Here is an 18745-nt window from a genome sequence, read left to right as displayed (position 1 = left end):
AGTATTAATTGCTGTATTAGGCTAGTGAGAGAGTGTCATGATTCACATAAGATGTTTCACCTGTGCTATTAATTGCTTGCTGTGACAACTCAAAGCGCCTGATCTAAAGAAAGGTGTAAGGGCTCGCAGTGTCTCCCTGTTAAACATGAACGTGTTGGTTGCTTTAATCCATCCAGAGACCAATCAACTAAAAAAGAGGAAACTATGGTTTATTTACAGGTTCATGTTGACCTGGGGGTGATACCGTACATGATTCACATAACTGAATCAGAATAATGTAGCCTGTACCTAGGTGGTTGCAGTCAAGTTATGCAGCCTATCATAATCCTCCCTCACTGTGCTCATTCCTTTGTTTGGCCGGTCCAGTCTGTAGGGGGCAGTGTCAGGTTATCACCAACTCTCTTTCTCTCTAACCGCTGTGGCTACTGCTAAAACATGGAGTGGCTAATCTGTCGTTGATACAGTGATAGATTTTCGGGATTCGTGGAAATATCGTCAACAATTAAGGAAATGTTTTACGTGTTTGATTAATGCGATATGATTTAATGTTTAAAAAAAATGTTAAAAAATGATAAAACTGTACAAATTAGTTGTATAATTGGTCAGGAAATCCATTCCCGTGCTGGAGATCCACTCCGGGTTTTGCGCGCGCCTCCCCCGGCTGTCTCCAACTGTCAGTCCGTGGCTCCGGGAGGAGAGGCGGGTAAAAATGTAAACACTGAGTCGCTCTGATGGAGACTCCTGTTCCGTAGCTAGTAGGACTTCTTTCTGCCGCTCTCACAGCAGAGGTACCACCACAGAGCTGCTCCTCTCATGTTCAACCTGCTCTCTCACCGCTTCTCTGTACTGTGACGGTACCGGTGTTGGTAATAAACTCTCTCCAGCCTGAAGTAGCTCTCTGTGTTAGCTTGCTAGGTAACAGCTCGGCAGCTAACGCTAACAAAGACACCAGCTTTACCTTAATATTTTCACGTTAGCACCTTTTAACATCACTACCTGCTGTGTCCTGATGCAACTTGATGGAGGACTACGACAACTTTGTGCAGCGTTGTCTCTCCCAGCTGAGGGAAAGTGAGGAGGAGGAGGAAGAGGAGGAGGGAGACAGCACAGCCTCGCCTCCATCCTCTCTCATCCGTGTCTATGGACGACCCATCCTTCCTCCCCTGGTATGGTATATATGTTATTCAGAGTCAATTAATTAAGACTGTGGATTGTGATTTTAGTTAATAACGCACATTAAACAGCAGTAGGCTGTAGACTGCCACTGTGCTAGGTCTCTGAGCAGGGCCGTTGCTAGTAATTCTGGGCCCCCTGAAATAATACTAAAGTGGGCCCCTGACTTTTCCACTTTTTTTCTTAGACTACGTATGTATTATCATTTTTTATTTAGCCTACTTTGTTTTGATGCTAATGCAGCATTACTATGAGTATTAGTCAGGGTCTTATGCAGAATAGTTCAGTCATACAAAGATTAGACTACTGGGGTTTTTTGTGGGCCCCACTGGGCGCTGGGCCCCTAGAATTATCATCACCTTTCTCCCCTGCGGCCCTGCTCTGAGCTGTGTAGACATCGCACCGCCCACTGGCCTACAAACACAACCAGTGTTTGTAAGATAGAGTTCAAACTATCAATATTCAAGTGATGTTTCCCAAGATGTGGACTCTTATTCTTGGTTGTGAATATAATGTTCAGTGGATCTCAGTCCAGGATGATTTAGTGTAATGTAACCAGCCCTGACATGCATTTTCATTGTTTCTTGACATTTTGTACCCCACAATCAATTGATTAATCAAAAGGTGTTAGTCAGACAGAATGGTGCAATAATGCAGTCCTTGTGTGACATGTGCATGACATCCCATGTCTGCTTTCTGATGATAACAGCTCTCAGAGGAGCAGAGGGAGGAGATGCAGCGACACAGAGATGCAGCACAGAAATCTGCAGGACACAGAAAGCTGAGAGATGACCCAAGAATGGCCTTTGTCCAAACCATACTGCAAAGTGTACAGGTAACCAAAATCTAACTAGTTCCACTATTCTATTAGCAAGCTGAATATATGTGCTTGTATTTATGTGCAGTTTTTCTTTTTAAATGAATGGAGTTATTGTTAAACATTATGTCCTCCCATGTCTCTCCAACTTGCAGCTGAGGAACACACCAACACTGGAGGAGTTGCTTCAGGAGTCAGAGAACAGAAAATCTTTATTTTCTCACAACACCAGCAATGAATCAGTGTCACAGAACAATTTGTTAAGTGCTACAAATAATAGTCTGTTGCTCTCACCACCCCCTTTAAAACAAGGAAAGGATGGGCTCTCTCCTCCTCCAATGACATCAACAATGTATAGTGCCTTTTTCACTCCTGATGTAGTACCTCAGCCAAGCGACCCCGAAGGATGCCTTGTTGACCGACATGACAGCCAACAGGGATCACGGCCAAGTTTCCTTAACGGCGTGAGCCACCAGTCACTGTCCTCAGGTTATGTGACTTATGACAATGTGGAAAACACCATCAGTATCCCTGGAACGATTGATGCAGGGAGCGAGGGCCACGGCTTTGGCTGCACAGAGGGAGCTCATAGTATTGGTGGCTTTTTTCTTCACAGCACATCACACACAATTGCCAAGATGCCAGAAATTATTAGCCACCCTCCCATAGATGGAGAGGAATTAGAGAGGAGTGGACTGGAGCCATTGTTTTGTGATAACTTAACAGCAGGAGAAGACATTTGTTGTTCCTCGGTCCAAGAGGATCTGGTCAGATGTAACCGTTTACCAGCTGAAAACAGTCACCTGGAAAACACAGAGAGTCCGAGTCCTCAGCCCAGCACAGTACTTGACCTTACCGACGATTACATTTTGGACAGAAGTGAGGACCCGGTCTTTTCAGACAATCCCGATTTATCAGAGACATTAAGCACCCGTCACTGTGCAACACCAGAACTGCACAGTCAGCAAGAACCCACAGAATCAGAACCTGCACACGGCCAAGTGGATGAAACGCAGCTATCGGAGGAGCCTTATCACATGAGCCTCCAGGCCCTGCTGAAGAAGTCTCAGGAGTATCGGCGGCGCCAGCGGACGCTCAGGAGCCAAGCCAGAAACACTAAAATCCAGCAGAGGACTCAAGAACAGCCAAGAGCAAGGGCAGAAGAGCAGAGCCTCTCTGATAAGGAGAATGACGAGTCACCCTACAAGACCACTGCGACCGCAGAGGGAAAGAAATCTAAAGAGAGGAGAGACACTATCGAGACCGAGGAAACTTCGCTAAAGAAATTCTGGGAAAGTGAGAGGACGACTGGAAGTGAGTTTGTTACGAAAAAGACCAATGCTAAATTGGAAAGCACTCATTCAACGGATACTGAGGAAAAAGTTGAGGAAGAAACAACTTTCAAGAATAATAAACTGAATAGTTCACCCGAGCTCATTACAGAGCCTAAACAATTTGGCACCTTCATCCAGCAACAGCCTGTGTCGACAGAAGCCTCCCCAGTCCAGGAAGTCGTTCACTTGAACAGCGAGCAGAGTATCACCTCTCCAAATGGGACTTTGAACGGATTGGGGAAGTATCGCACAATCCCGGCGCCTAATTTCTGTATGAGTCCTGTTCATTGCAAAAGCAAAGTCAGTATCAGATCTGTAGAAGCTGTTGTCGGACATAAGACCTCAAAGGGGAAAATTGTAGTAAATACTATGTTGAATGAAGATAGTAACCTGGGACATCAAACTAGTCACACAGCACTTCACTCTGCTGTGGCTCTCATGGTGGAAGGCAATGTTACAAATGTGTCAGCCAGGAGTTCAGCTCACATAGATCAGCTCGAGTCAAACCTATCCAGTCTAAAGGTTCTGATCTCCGACCTCGAGTCCACCGTTAAAGAAAACCTGGAGAGCCACAGCCAAACTGACGGCAATATACAGAGCGAGTTTGGTTTTAAAGGTGTCTTGCAGTCTGAGCAGAGTAAAAATGATTCTGATTGGTGTGATGATGTTGATAGAAGCGATGCAGAATACAGCGAGTTGTTCGACAATAGCAAAAAAATGCACGAAGATACAGGACCCGAATCGATCTTCAGCGATGCAGATGATCTTTCTCTCATCATGCAGGAGAAAGAAAAGGAGGGAATTAACTTAAAAGAGAACAGGCCAAATAAAAGCTTAGCTACTGAGAGAGTGAAGGAAAAAGGAACAAGTAAAGGAGCGCTTACCAAGACCTATGGTCAGCAGCCACCGGCTAAATGTCTCCTGTCTGCCACGCAGCAGAAGCGTATTCCTGAAGCATTCAGAAACGTTCCTTCTAAAATCCCGGTTCCCTGTAACGTGTCGGTGCTCTCGGACACCAGTAACCATCCGGCGGAGAGGAGGAACGAGGCGGCTGCGCAAGGTCATGACTCTTCTCACTCGCCGTCTCTCAACCAGTCGTATGATGTGGACACGCCATCTGGCCTGTGGCTCCTTGAAGGGCCAGGATACGGCGTGGCCCTACAAGGTCAGCTCACGCAGGAGAAGCACCTGACCCCAGAGAGCGGTGGTGAAGGTCAGGGGGGCGTGTCCAAGGTCAAACGGAGACTGCTCATGCACATGATGGAAGATACACAGGACACGAGTGCGGATACCAACGGAGGAGCAGAATGTGTGGTCAGACCCGGCTCCAGCGCCGCTAGAGGTACGACCAGGACAGGGGTGTCAAAACAACACATAACATATAAATAACATGTAGCACATGGGCTGCATTAGTCAGGATTTTGTCTGGCCAACGGTTTCTATGTAACACTCTGTTGTACTCACCGGTCTCAGCTGCAGTGCGGTGGTACGAAGACCGCGACAGCCAGAACAACGAGCAGGAGCAGCTGAAACAGACCCATGCTGCTCAGGTCAGAGCCCTGCAAGATGAACACAGGAGACAAGAAGAGGAACTACTGCAGGTAAGACTAAAGGATTGATTAGTAGCTATACTGTGTCGAGGCTGTTAAGATGGAACAAAACAAAATGACAAATATACAATACACAATATGTAATACAGTACAGCTGTAGGAATAGTTCAACATTTTGGCAGTTGGCCCATTGCCATAATCCCTATAGTCATAGCAGTAGGTTCATTACCTTTAATTGTCGGTGCAAGCTATTTTTAGAGCGGCGGAGCAGAGCCGTGAGCTGCTCAGAGCTACGCTACGGAGGCTAATGGGATTTCTTGGTTTCCTTCATCAAACTCATCAAATACACAATCCAATAACTCCAAAATGCTCTGGTGGACAAGTTGTGACCTGCACATTCACCACGCTGTGAGATAATAACAGAACGTTACGAGACGGAGTTGTTTTCAAGGCAAATGCAGAGACTGCTTGCCGAAAAACTGCCCCAGACAGGAATGCGCATGCATCTGTCTGGTAACGTTCTGTTATTATCTCATACCGTGGTGAATGTGCAACTTGTTCACAAGAGCGTTTTGGAGTTGTTGGATTGTGTATTTGATGAGTTTGATGAGGGAAACCAAGAAATCCCATTAGCCTCCGTAGCGTAGCTCTGAGCAGCTCACGGCTCTGCCCCGCCATTCTAAAAATAGCTTGCACCGACAATTAAAGGTAACAAACCTACTGCTATGACTATAGGCATTATGGCAATGGGCCAATTTGCCAAAATGTTGAACTATCCCTTTAAGTCTTTTTAGGATATGTGCAAACAAACCTTGTGTGTTGTAGGCATGCGTTGTAGATAATAGAAGAAGTCAGAGCAGCTTGTAAGACAGTTTGCAGACACACATTGGAAGATTGTGCCTTCTGTTACAAGGCCGGCATGTGGAAAAGGTAAAGCAAAGAAAGCTGGGATTGTGGTTGTACATTTCCATAAATTTCCCAAAAAATCTAAAAGCTCAACATTTCCACAATTGGCTATTTAGTGTAGAATGATAAAGAAAAATGTCAATTTTTTCAATTTGAAACTAAATCTTAGATAAGTGTGAGCTGTTTTACACAGATGCATGTCTGCACACACACACAGGCTTGAGACAGGAAAGGAAATGTTTTTTGGGGGTTATGGATTCGTTTTGTCAACAAGAGCAGAATATGTCTTCCTCTTGACTTCAAATGACAAGTTCTGCTTTGAGCAAAATAATATGGAGAACAAGACAGAAACCCTGAAATTACATCTTTCTAAAACACAGAAACTACGGAACTTCTATTTTAACTCTAAATATGGCTCAAACACAGTCATTGACATTTCCTCTTTATCCCATTGGTCGGCTTCTTGCATGAGATTGCATCACATATTGCTGTACGTGATGCACTATGTAATCCCTGTACAGCTGCCATAACTCTCTCTAACAGGGATTTTGACTCCACACAAAGTCACCTAAGAGAAATTAAGAATTAATGTCCGGCCCGGGGTTTCCATCGTTTTAAAAGGAGAATGGACTGTGACAGTTTCCAAGCAATTCACTAAGCTGTGATACAACGGTGACCCTAAATGTTCTTAGGAAACTAGAAGCAGACGTTTGAAAGGCTCTGGCAATGTTACACACACACACATGCACTTACACACACACACACACACACACACACACACACACACACACACACACACAGAAGCAACCGCCTACCTGTTAGAATCAGTGTCTGGAGACCTGGGTCGTGGGCAGACTACAGACATCTGCTCATTACAAGAGACCCTCAGACTCCTCTGTAAAAACACACACACACACACACATACACACACAGGGATTCTACCATAAATGTTTCATTACATCCCTAAGAGGCGAGCTGGCATGGTCGCCTGTGTGTGCGTGTGCGCGTGTCTGTATGTGTGTGTGTGTGTAAGACTTCAAGGACGCCTGCTGTTCACTGGCAACCAGTTCCTGTTTCTTCATCTTGTGTCTGTATTTGTTCTTGGCCACTGTCCTTGCCCTATTAATCACAATCTCTGTTTAATTTATGTATCCTTAACAACAATATAATTAACATAAGCTGTTTAATAAGAAGACTTCTTTTCGACTCCCCTCCGTCCTTCCATCATCTGTGATGTGATGAGAGAATGAGCTGGCTGGACTGTCTGGTGGAGGGAGGAGGGGGCCGAGGGAATTGACACAGAAAAGGAAAGGATAATTTGTTTAATTCATGAGCGTCTGTGGTTAAGTGCCAGATCGTCCCGCCGAGTGCCACCGCTAATGGTCCCTTATCTTTCTCCTCTTTTTTTTTCCCTGGCTCTTCTCATCCCTCTCTTTGTTTTGTCTCATACCTCCTCCAACATCATTTTTACTCTCTGGGTGTATTAATTTTCTCCATCTCTCCTGTCTCATCATCCCTGTCATCCCTCTCCTCCTCTGCTCCCTCTCTCATTTCATCCCTCTTGCCTCCGTGCCCCATCTCTCCCCTTCTGTCTCTTTCTCTCTACCCTCAATTAATTTCTTCCTCCTGCTTCATTTGCCGTCTTTCCAATTCAATATCTTCCAACCTTGCCTGCTCCCAAATGCACATGTGCGTGCCTCCACGTGCGCGCGCACACACACACACACACACACACACACACACACACACACATTTCTCCTCTTATTTCCACCCTTATGTCCTCATCCTCTCTCTCTCTCTGTCTCTCTCAGGCGTTAGCGGTGCGTTACCATCTCCTCCAGAGCATGTCCTTCCCCTGCTCCATGTCAACCTCACGTCTCAGGGACACGCTGACCTTTCCTACCCTCTCTCAGGTATTACCATCACATTTGTTCACTAATGTCAGTGATGCGAAAAGCTTGTCCTGCTTATCCTTGCATCCAGCGGATTTCTATTCATCACCAGTTGGCTGGCACGCTCAGGTGAAACAGATAGTTCCCCCTCGATGTCTGATCCCTCTACAGTAGCTCCTGTCATCTGTTGCTACTCCCGTATCCAACCCCACAACAGCAGCTCAGCATCAGTTAGTCTACATTTGTTCGACAAACATGCCCCTTTAATGCAACAGCTCTAGAATCAACAAGTGAGTGACAGCACATCAGCTACTTATTATTCCTCTTATTATTTCCTATTATAATGATGAGCTGTGAGTCCACTTGCGTTGATGCACTAAACAGATGCCAACCAAAAGACCTTGAGAATCTGCATGGGAAATTAATTGGTTGTCATTGATGGAATTAGCATTCTCCTCTGTCTTCCCCTCTGGTCCTCATTATTCACCCCTCTCATTATTCGTTCTCCCCTCCTCATCCTCTTCCTCAGTCCTCCAGCCCACGCTCGGAGCGCTACCGCCCCCTGCTGTCGGCGGCGGTGAAAGGTTTTCTAACTCGCAGGCTGCTGAGGACGGAGAGAGTGGCACAGCTGGTGCGTACCATCAAAGTAAGTAGAGATAGCAGTTTGACATCTGCCTATAGCAGCTCTCTGTCTTATTGTCATACAATGAGCAAACATATGCAGATTAAAGGTTTGTGTGTGTGTGTGTGTGTGTTGGGACTTGTAGGACACGCAGCAGTTCCTGCAGGCCTTGCAGCAGCAGCAGCAGCAGAGTCCTGGCAGGGGAGAGCTCTGTAGCAGACAGGACCTCTTATTGAAGGAGAGAGTCACACTGCAGGTATGAAGGCTAACACATGTTGCAAACATCTGTTAACCTCTCTCCACGTCTCTTCTACATTGACAACTGGGCAATTATTCCCTCCATTAGCAGTTACCACAACAGAGATTGTGATTACACGCGTTCATTCAAGCTATCATCGGCTGTGTAATTGTTTGCCCCTCCAGCTGCGCGCCGCACGTTACGAGGTCTACGACATATTCTTCAGCCTGTCAGCCGGAGAGAGGATGCAGCTCATCAGCTGGGACAGAGAGCTGGCCAGGGAGAGAGAGCTCAGACTGCAGGTAACCTTCACAGGGACTCTGAAAAAACTGGAAATAAATGTACACATTAGGGGTTTCTCACTTTAAACAGTGGAATCATTACAATTGAAGCCAAAAAAGACACAGTGCAGGATTATAAACTGGGAAAGTCTTGTTGTGGTCCATGCAGAATTTTATATTGAAATACTATCACAGCCAATAATACACAGTTTGAGTTTCCAGGGCCAAAACCACACACTACACTTAAATACCAGCATTTAAAGGGATAGTTCAACATTTTTGCAAATTGGCCCATTGCCATAATCCCTATAGTCATAGCAGTAGGTTCGTTACCTTTAATTGTTGGTGCAAGCTATTTTTAGAATGGCGGAGCAGAGCCGTGAGCTGCTCAGAGCTACGCTACGGAGGCTAATGGGATTTCTTGGTTTCCCTCATCAAACTCATCAAATACACAATCCAACTCCAAAACGCTCTGGTGGACAAATTGTGACCTGCACATTCACCACGCTATGAGATAATAACGGAACGTTACGAGACAGAGTTGTTTTCGAGGTAAATTCATGCAAAACAGCTGATGCGCGTTCCTGTCAAGGACAGTTTTTCGGCAAGCAGTCTCTGAATTTACCTGGGCCAATTTGCCAAAATGTTCAACTATCCCTTTAATTACAGCAGTTATAGTTCTAATCATTCGTATCTAAAAAATACCATTATGTTTTATTACTGTCTCCAACATTTCACACTAGTGCTTTTCACCGCTCATTCTTCCACCTTTTGTGGTTTACACTGAACCAAACAAGCTGACATATTGCCACCCCAGTGTGTCATTTAAGATGCTAGCCTGCCAGAATTAGAGGTGTCATGTAACACAACTGGCTGCCACGGCAGACATCAATTCAGCTGTGTGACCCCAAGGCGGGGCAACAATATCCCCTCACTCTGCACTCGGCACATTACCACCTTGGTTGTGATTGTTAGAGTATTTACTTTAAAAAAAAAAAAAAATGTGAATAGGCAGAAATCACTGGTATATTGAGCCTGCATTTTTTCAGTGTACATTTCCTTTATATTAATAATATGTAATTAATGTCAAGAGTGTAATAATATTTTCTTGTGTGTGTGCTTATGTAGAGTGGACAGTACACAGGCCAGTCCAGAGGAAAGACTTCTCTCTCAGCTGCAACACAGAAATCACTGGAGAGGAAGAGAGGAGTGATGTGAGTGTGATAGTCCTGTGTGCTTTAGGTCTTTGAATAACTTGTGTTTTCTTGTGGTGTGTGCACATGGAAGCAGTTATTACAGTCACAATACAGAATGAAGGAATCTCTGTCTTAAACCTCAGCTCTGCTGGTGCCTCCAATCTGATGTCATAATGTTAGTTACTGCACCATAATAAAACCTATAACACTGCATGTCATCATTCAACAACCTATGCAGTTATAATTCCTGAACTCACATTTTTCAGAAGTGCCCCCTAATTGTCACAGCTTGCCAAAAGTGCTTCATTATTTTAATGATCTGAAACTCTTGTACCAAATGGTAAGGAAATCTTTTTTTTTTTTTCCATTGTCAGCAGCTTAAAACTGTCTTCTCTCCAATTCAGGATCCAGAAAAAAGCAGCAGAAAGGCAGAGGGGTGTTGCAACGAGGACTGGACATAAGACTGGAGTCTCTGCAGAGCAGCCGCTGGAAACCAAACGAGGACAGTTCAGAGCAAATCCACTGAGGATTCTCAAAAGCACTTCCTCCACTAGACCCCGATGACACTTTCCTAATTGGCCCCAGTGAAGACTCCTAATAAGGCCTCTAGTGATTAAATGAATATTGTAGAACTAATCATCTGAGAATTTACAAATCCAAAATCGAGATTTGACACAAAGTGATGCCTGTTGCTGACTAGCATCTTTTTTTTAATTCCATTTCCAGACTTTTGGGAATTTTTTTTTTTACTCCCTCAACCACGGTATATATTATCATAATGACAATAGTTCATAGAAAGGGTTATTCTTTACCAGGCCCTTTCCCCTTTTTCTCAATATGTCACTAGGAAAATGTTTTGCTGTCAAAAACACAGCACAGACACAGTCATAAATTATATTAATGATGGTTCCAGTCAGTAGGCTGGGTTTCCCCAACCCGAGGATCAGGAGGTAGATCTTGTGAGACGATTAGCAGTGGAAAGCAGCAAGAACGTATTTATGTAACACTAGATTACAGGGGTTTTGGTTGTGATCTTTGTATTTTTCTATTCAGTTTCTGGGCCAGGCTTCTTAAAAATTTCTCAGACAGGTCTTTGTGTGATGGAAAAAATACTCTAGCATATTGTTTACCTGTATACGTGCAACCGGTGATGAAGGTTATAACCTGGTATTGCTTACCCCTGCTACACTATGTTACATTTTCCCCCATGAAAGTTTTATTGAACTGTTAATTGCTTGAATGTGCTTTTCAGTGTTTCTCCAGAAGCCCAATGCTAAGCCTGTGCTCTGTAGGTGGGACTAGCACATTTAATTCCTCCTGTTCAGTTCAGCTTCTTCATATTTATGTGCCTGGTTAATTGCCACAAAAAACAAACAAACAGACAATCTCTCGATGTATTAGCACACAACTCTTCAAGTGTATTTATAGTATTTTTGTACTCAAATGCGCACATGTCCAAATGTTAATATCCAGCGTGAAGTTGGCTTTGATGCTACTGCTTTAATTAATGGTGTCTTACTAAAGTGTTGCCTTACTTGTCCTAGAGTCCTGGGATTACATTTTAGCCAAAACACACACAAGCATTTACAGTTTTGTTTATTCACAAGTATTTTTGGATCTGTTTTGTTTGTTATTTATTTGTACGTGACTGGCAATAAATGTTTGTTAATATTTTGAAGTGGATGTGAGGTTTGTGAGAGCTCAGAGTTGATAAAAGCTGTGTATAGACTCCCGGCAGCAGGGGGCGCTGCTCGCTGTTTCCTCCCGACACGGACGACTTCCGGCCCGGCTGTCGTTGGCCGCTGGTGCAGTCAGTGAGCTTTGTTTTGAATAGAAAGCCACTACTCAGCTGATGGAAAACAGGATGGCAGAGGAGGCTGGTACCGGTGTTTCTTCACGAGCTGAGAGAAAAGCGTTAGAAAAAGCCAAAATACTGCAACGGGAAAGCGAGAGGGAGGTTTTCAGACTGGTAAGACGAGAAAACGGCATGTTTAGAGCTACGAGTGCCGAGCTAGGTGGCTAAAACAGCAACATATTGACTCTCTGAGCCTGACTGACCAGGGTTTTCATTTGTCGTTAACTTGAGGTCGGACGAGTCTTGAAGAAACCGGAGGCTGAGCGGTCAGAGGAGGAGGCCGCCGTGTTGCTGCTGCACAGAGACACGGTGGAGGAGCTCGGCAAGAGACAGGTCCGCAGAAACGTGGTGAAGAGGAAGCAGGAGGAGGTGAGGCTGACTGACTGCCAGGCCCTCTGAGCTGAGAGCTGACCATCTCACTGTGGCCTCTCCTGGCTTTAGCTTTGTGTAGTTCAGGTTATCCTATCTTATCCAAGTTGGTTTTCACTTGGGTTACTATGTGATGTTGAAAGAATGAAGCCTGTTTCAGTTTAATAGATAGATAGATAGATAGATAGATAGATAGATAGATAGATAGATAGATAGATAGAGAATACTTTATTCATTCCTAGCAGGGAAATTCAAGTTAGTCCAGTAGCTCACACAACAATGACACAAAAAAAATTAACACAAAAAACATTTTAACAAGTGTTATATAAAACGATTGCAGCAGGAACGAATGACCTCTTAAATCTTTCAGTTCTGCAGGTCAGGGAGATGAGCCTTTTACTGCGGCTGCTCCTCTGACCTGTGAGGGTTTTGTGTAGAGGGTGTTGGGGGTCACCCAGGATGGTCTTCAACTTACACCCCATCCTCCACTTAACCACAGCCTCTACCAGCTCCGCTCCCTCCCCCATCACAGAGCTACATTTTTTGATGAGCCTGTCCAGTCTGTTCCTGTCCCTGACCTTGATGTTGTTACCCCAGCAGACAATAGCAAAGAATGTAACACTTGCAATGACAGACTGATAGAACATACGCAGCATTACATTACAGATGTCAAAGGACCCGAGTCTTCTTAAAAAGAAGAGCCTGCTTTGTGTCTTTTTGTACACATCATTTGTGTGTACGGACCTGTCATCAAGGTGTACTCCAAGGTACTTGTATGACTGAACCCTCTCAATGCCTCATGGCACTCGAGTTATTTGTCCATAGTCTTAAATAGATGCTATTCATTGCAGTATAAAGATATGAACATACGTAGGTATGAAGTTCAAGTGCCCCTTCATGATGGCACTCTGTTATTAACACATGTCTGAACATGTTGGCATCCTTTTAAGGGATGCAACAAGTTTAAGTGCTAAAAACCACATTAAATATTATATACTTGACAGCAATTAATCACAATATGCTTCTAATGTAAAATTGTTTTTTCTTCAGCTGTCAGATAAAATATAGTGTTATGTATTTGCACAAATGTTTATACAGTGTTAACAAACCTGAAAATCAAAAAATAACTGTATGGCCCTTCCTGTCTGTGGGTTTATAAAAGGGTGTGGTTGTAAATGGCTCAAATGATGATTATAGAAACCCGTTGTTGTAACGGCTTCATACAACAGATGTGTGTGGTGACTGGTCATTGAATTAAAATATTTTGACTTTCTGTCATTTCTGCAGGTGTTTGATGATGCTGAGGAACTGAAGAGTAAAGTCAGACAGCTGGCTGTGGCGGTCAAACAAGCAAATCACCTGGTGGTTTACACAGGAGCTGGGATCAGTACAGTATGTACTCAACTGAACTAAACACTGCATGTCCAGTTTGTTTCTCATCTTCTACTGATGCAATACTGATGATTTCTTTCCTTTCAGGCAGCTTCCATCCCAGACTACAGGGGCCCTAATGGAGTGTGGACACAGCTACAGAAGGGACGCACTGTCAGGTGAGATACGTAGCAGCCATTACTGATGTCATATTAGCTGCATATTTTCTTAAAGTGAACTAAACTCTTCTATCTTGTCTCTTTTTACCATTAGTTTGTCTGACCTGAGTAAAGCAGAGCCGACACTCACACACATGTCCATCCGGATGCTACATAAAGAAAAAATGGTATGTGAGATTTAGATGGATAAATTATTCTGTTAAAGCAGAAGTAAGCGATCCGGCCGTTTTGGCTAACTTCTTGTCAGCCTATGGAGTTAGCAGTCCCCGCCCTCGTCATGGATCTATTGGTCCTCGTCCCTACGTCACCACATTCATGCGCATCGCTTGGCTGCACACACAGAGAGGACCGCCCCTTTATGCCGTTCTCTCTCCTCATTGGATAAAGGTTGTAGGATACAAGGAAAGTTTTCTCCTCGGCTTACAGCAGAGCAGAGTGACTGACAGACCCGTGTTTCAGACCAAACACTCTATGTAAGTGATTGCTGCCGGAAGATATAACTATTTAAGACTTATATTAACACAAATATTCTGCTTACTTCTGCTTTAACTTCCCTGTTAGTAGTTATTGTTGATAATACACATATGTATTTAATATACGTACATGATAATGTGTTTCTTTCTCTGAAGGTAAAACATGTTGTGTCTCAAAACTGTGATGGACTTCACCTGCGTAGCGGTCTACCCAGAAATGCCCTGTCTGAGCTCCATGGAAACATGTTTATTGAGGTGAGACGCGCGTCTCAGACTTCCAGCAGATGTCCACATAACAGCTTCCTGAGTTCTAAAATGTCCACCTGCTAAAAAGTATCAAATGTCAAAAACTTTTTTTTTTTTAGTATAGTTTGGGCTTTTATGCCTTTAATTGATAGGACAGCTATAGGGAGATAAGAAATTATGCCCTGACATGCCATCATACTTGAGAAAAAAACTGCAGTGTTTATATCAGATGGATAGTGAGTAAACCTCAGAACGCAGTACACACATGAACATCCGCCCTCAGTTTGAGTCATGTGTGGGCCTCAGATCTGTTTCACCGTTGTTTCTGAGGTGCATCTCTGAAGTGCTGCTGGTTGAAAACTGCTTTTGAACATCAGCGTGAAACCCCTCCACAACAGCTCCAGTCACTCAATTTCACACATGGCCTGGGGGTGGGGGTGGGGGCTCTGTATACGTAGGTGCTGAGGCTTCTGTCATCTTCAGTGCACATCACAGCAGACTATCTTCTCTGACACCCTCCTGAGTGAAGTGATGTTGCTGTTCACGGCATTGATGTTTCCTGTGAAGGCTGTGAAGAGTTTATTGTAAATCACTGCCTCCACAGACAGGCAGAAACACATACAGTAATAATAGGCACCTGTATTATCGGTGAATAAGCTAAAGAAAATGTTGTCATGACATCCATACAAATAGATACACCAGGTATTTACCAAGAGATTGCTTTTGGATTTTACACCAACCCAAACTGAGTTGTCCTAACGTGCTTGTTTCACGTCCTCTCCTTAGGTGTGTGTATCCTGCTCCCCGGTCAGGGAGTATGTGCGTTTATTTGACGTGACAGAGCGGACGTCTCTGCACAGGCACGGGACCGGCCGCAGGTGCAGTCACTGTTGTGGCGAAATCAGGGACACCATAGTGCACTTTGGGGAACGTGGGACACTGGAGCAACCTCTTAACTGGAGGGGAGCTGCAGACGCTGCCAACGAGGCAGATGTCATCCTCTGTTTGGGCTCTAGTCTGAAGGTAGCTTTTATAACCACAGTGAGCCTGTAAATGTAATGCAGCCCAGTTGTAGACTCAACAGGTTGGATGGTCATACGGTTTATGTATCAGCTGTTGTATTCAATATATTCACTTTTTTCTGAAAGGGGGGGGGAAATAATGCAAGGCAAGATTATCTGTATAGCCCATTTTTACATGAAGATGAGCTGTTTATATGAGCAGCTGGCAGACATTGATATTCTTGTTTACTGTAGATCCTAACTGGATTTATAAATGAACTTTCAATCTCAAACCAGTCCTTCAGTATGACGGAGTATTAGGGCCACATTGACAAATAAAAATCACAAACTTCGAGAATAAAGTCATAAATCTACGACTTTATGCTCGTAATGTTATGACTTTTTTCTCGTAGGAAATGTACGACTTATTCTCGTAAATTTGCGACTTTATTCTCGTAATGTTATGACCTTTTTCTCGTAGGAAATGTACGACTTTATTCTCGTAAATTTACGACTTTATTCTCGTAAATCTATGACTTTATTCTCGAAGTCTGTTTTTTGTTGTTGTTGTTGTTGTTTCTCAATGTGGCCCTAATACTCCGTCTCACTTCAGTATGTTGCTGCCATTGTAAATCTTTTTGGCCATGCACATTTTTGAAGCACTGCTTTGAGCGTTTATTCTATTAGTTACATTTGGACAGTGTAAAACTGAATGAAACAAAATATGTGACAATTCACACTTTGTAAATGTTTTCAGCCTTTGTATGACCTTGGGGAGAAATCAGAAGATGTTTGTTTTGTTGCAGCTGCTTGTTTCTGTAGTTACAGTTCTGAATAATGATTATCATCAGTTACATAACAAAGTAACTGGCATATAGACTCACAATTTATTCTGAGAAGTTTATTTTATTATTTTTTCATGTAGCATGTTCTTCACTCTGCCTTTTGTACTTCCAGGTGCTGAAGAAATATGCTTGTCTGTGGAGCATGAACAGACCAGCAAGCAAAAGGCCCAGACTGTACATTGTCAACCTCCAGGTACATGTGGTTTTGACATTTTAAGTGCGAACATTAAAAAAAACGGAAGCTCTGGCAGCTCATTGGCTGATAATGTGTCTGTGTGTCTGTTCTAGTGGACGCCAAAAGACGATCTGGCTCTGTTGAAAATTAATGGCAAGTGTGATGATGTCATGAAACTCCTAATGGAAGAGCTGAACTTTCAGATTCCCACGTATGACAGGTATGAAGTAATACACTGGTAATGGTAAAACATTTGAATAATATTAAAACATCTTAAGAGACTAAAACTGATTAAAACAGTTTTCCTCATCCTGTCCCATCAGGGCAGAGGATCCCATCTTCAGTCTGGCCACACCTCTGCGGCCAGAGGAGGAAGACAGCCATAGCCGTGATGTCATAGCTGTCCCTAATGGGCAGCAGGACTGCTCAGTGTCTCCTGGGGGACAAGCAGAGGAGGCCACAGCCGTGCAGGGCGGCTGGTTTGGACGGGGCTATGGTAAAGGAAGGAAGAAGAAAAAAGCTGTATAACCGAGGCAGCTTTATAGACTGCATACATACATATATTGGTGTATGTTGTGGACCCCAGTGATTCATCCCAGTCAGGGATTCAAATTCCAGTCCCATGAGGACAGCCTGGACTTGATCTTCCAAGGTGCTGTTGTCTGTGCTGTTTATTGTTTTGCCTGCATTGGTATTGTTTGAGATGAAGAAAAATAAGATTGAATATTTGCCATTTGTAAATGGCTCTTGCACCATTAAGTATTTTACACAAGCAGTCATTTTGTTATGCTACTCTCATTTCTATTACTATTTTAGGGCAGCTAAGATAGCTGGGTTACTGAGAGAGCCCAGTCAGCAGTCAGAATAACATCTATGTAATTAATTCAGTCTAAGCAACAAAACCATGAAATTATTATAATGGAATTAAAAAAAAATAGCACTAGGAAAGCTTTTTTAGTGTATCTCTCAAAATGTGGCAGGAAGAATGTTTCACCATTTGATGCACAGCTTCTGTGTTTAGCTGTAATCCAGATAGTCACAATGGATAGCAAGAGTGACCAGCATGGAAACCACATCTGCATCATTATCAATATAATGTCTTTACAGCCATGTTTGAAGCCTGCAGGTGTTGGTAATGGGGCAACACGCCACTGGGTTAAGCATTAGAAGGCCATAAAGTGTAAGTGATTGTATGCACGTCTGTATTATCTATTAGTGTAACGTGAGCGAGTTGGTGTTTATAAGTAGCAAATACCAGAAGAAAACCAAAGGCCATATTTTTGGATTCTGTACTGCCACACAGAACGAGTTTCTAAAAGATTGAGGAGATCAGACATTTACTGCATTTATTGTTTAGACTAAAATATATTTTTATAGTCTTTTTCAAACAGGTTAAGCTTACATTGTTAAATGTACCTAACTCAACAGAGCTTATTTGTGTTTTTATATTATTATTTTAAGTTATTTTTGTTTACTGAAATGATTTCCTGAACTCACACTAAACCTACACTCTGCTGTCATCATCTGCTCTCCTCAGGTCTGCAGGCTACTTAGTACATCTACTACTGTAGCTTGGTTTACTGAAGTTGTTCTTTATGTTTACATTTTTTTTATCTCCTGTGTTTACAGCTCTGTAGGAAGGAAAGCAGCAGAGTTTTGTATTTTGATCAGTGGTTAGTTTGTCTGGTTATGTTACAAGTTACCTTGGTGATAGAAAACCACCAAATAGGTGTCTATTAATTTGTCTCAGGAAGATCCGGTGGTATTAATAACATCACATCCTATCATGTCAGAAGTTGTGAAAGACCAGTCTAGCCATGATAAACAAGTGTTCAGCATTCCTAAACTCAAACCAGTGCTAATACTGGATGTGAAGACTCATAAGTTGTCTCTGTATTTTGCAAAAGAAATGTTGTTGTATATGTGAGACAATAAAGTGTTCCTCATTTTAAGTTGCCTGGTCATGATAATTTACATTTTCACAGGACAGCTGATTTTTAGTTTTGATAGTAATGTGGCTCAATCTTTTATGTTAATTAAGCATGTTTTGTGCTTTGAGTTGACCAATGGGTACATTCAATTCAAAATAATATATTCAATTATTTGGATAGATAGCTCTGAAACTTATGACACTTCAAGATTGTGTCTTTGGGTTTCAAATTTAATTTCTGTCAACTTTTGCTTCCGTTCACTCCCTCACACAGTGTGACTGACAAATCTTT

General features: G+C 43.1%; 2 protein-coding genes across 2 annotated transcripts; both read left to right on the top strand.

The window, feature by feature from the left end:
• Positions 1–431: 431 nt before the first annotated feature.
• Positions 432–11578, top strand: cp110 (centriolar coiled-coil protein 110). The gene is made up of 10 exons (XM_083969612.1): positions 432–1166; positions 1883–2008; positions 2146–4666; positions 4798–4925; positions 7592–7693; positions 8202–8318; positions 8440–8550; positions 8718–8834; positions 9942–10027; positions 10414–11578. The coding sequence occupies exons 1-10, from the start codon at positions 1020–1022 to the stop codon at positions 10571–10573; spliced, it is 3615 nt and encodes a 1204-aa protein (XP_083825738.1). The 5' UTR covers positions 432–1019; the 3' UTR covers positions 10574–11578.
• A 222-nt stretch (positions 11579–11800) lies between these two features.
• sirt7 (sirtuin 7) lies at positions 11801–18406 on the top strand. Its single transcript, XM_083977482.1, has 10 exons — positions 11801–11978; positions 12096–12233; positions 13521–13625; positions 13713–13783; positions 13878–13950; positions 14413–14511; positions 15289–15525; positions 16461–16541; positions 16637–16743; positions 16847–18406. The coding sequence occupies exons 1-10, from the start codon at positions 11862–11864 to the stop codon at positions 17049–17051; spliced, it is 1233 nt and encodes a 410-aa protein (XP_083833608.1). The 5' UTR covers positions 11801–11861; the 3' UTR covers positions 17052–18406.
• Positions 18407–18745: the final 339 nt, after the last annotated feature.

Source organism: Trachurus trachurus, assembly GCF_905171665.1.
Source record: "Trachurus trachurus genome assembly, chromosome: 1".
Classification (NCBI taxonomy): domain Eukaryota; kingdom Metazoa; phylum Chordata; class Actinopteri; order Carangiformes; family Carangidae; genus Trachurus; species Trachurus trachurus.
Note: the sequence above shows the minus strand (reverse complement) of the source record. Positions and strands in the feature narration are given on the sequence as shown.

Bases quoted from the DNA above. Each gene is read 5' to 3' on its own strand.
- cp110 (XM_083969612.1), top strand. From the start codon at position 1,020: ATGGAGGACTACGACAACTTTGTGCAGCGTTGTCTCTCCCAGCTGAGG. The intron at 4,926-7,591 runs GTAAGACTAAAG...TGTCTCTCTCAG, and splicing joins AAGAAGAGGAACTACTGCAG to GCGTTAGCGGTGCGTTACCA. The intron at 8,319-8,439 runs GTAAGTAGAGAT...TGGGACTTGTAG, and splicing joins AGCTGGTGCGTACCATCAAA to GACACGCAGCAGTTCCTGCA.
- sirt7 (XM_083977482.1), top strand. From the start codon at position 11,862: ATGGAAAACAGGATGGCAGAGGAGGCTGGTACCGGTGTTTCTTCACGA. The intron at 11,979-12,095 runs GTAAGACGAGAA...CGTTAACTTGAG, and splicing joins AGAGGGAGGTTTTCAGACTG to GTCGGACGAGTCTTGAAGAA. The intron at 13,784-13,877 runs GTGAGATACGTA...TTTTACCATTAG, and splicing joins CAGAAGGGACGCACTGTCAG to TTTGTCTGACCTGAGTAAAG.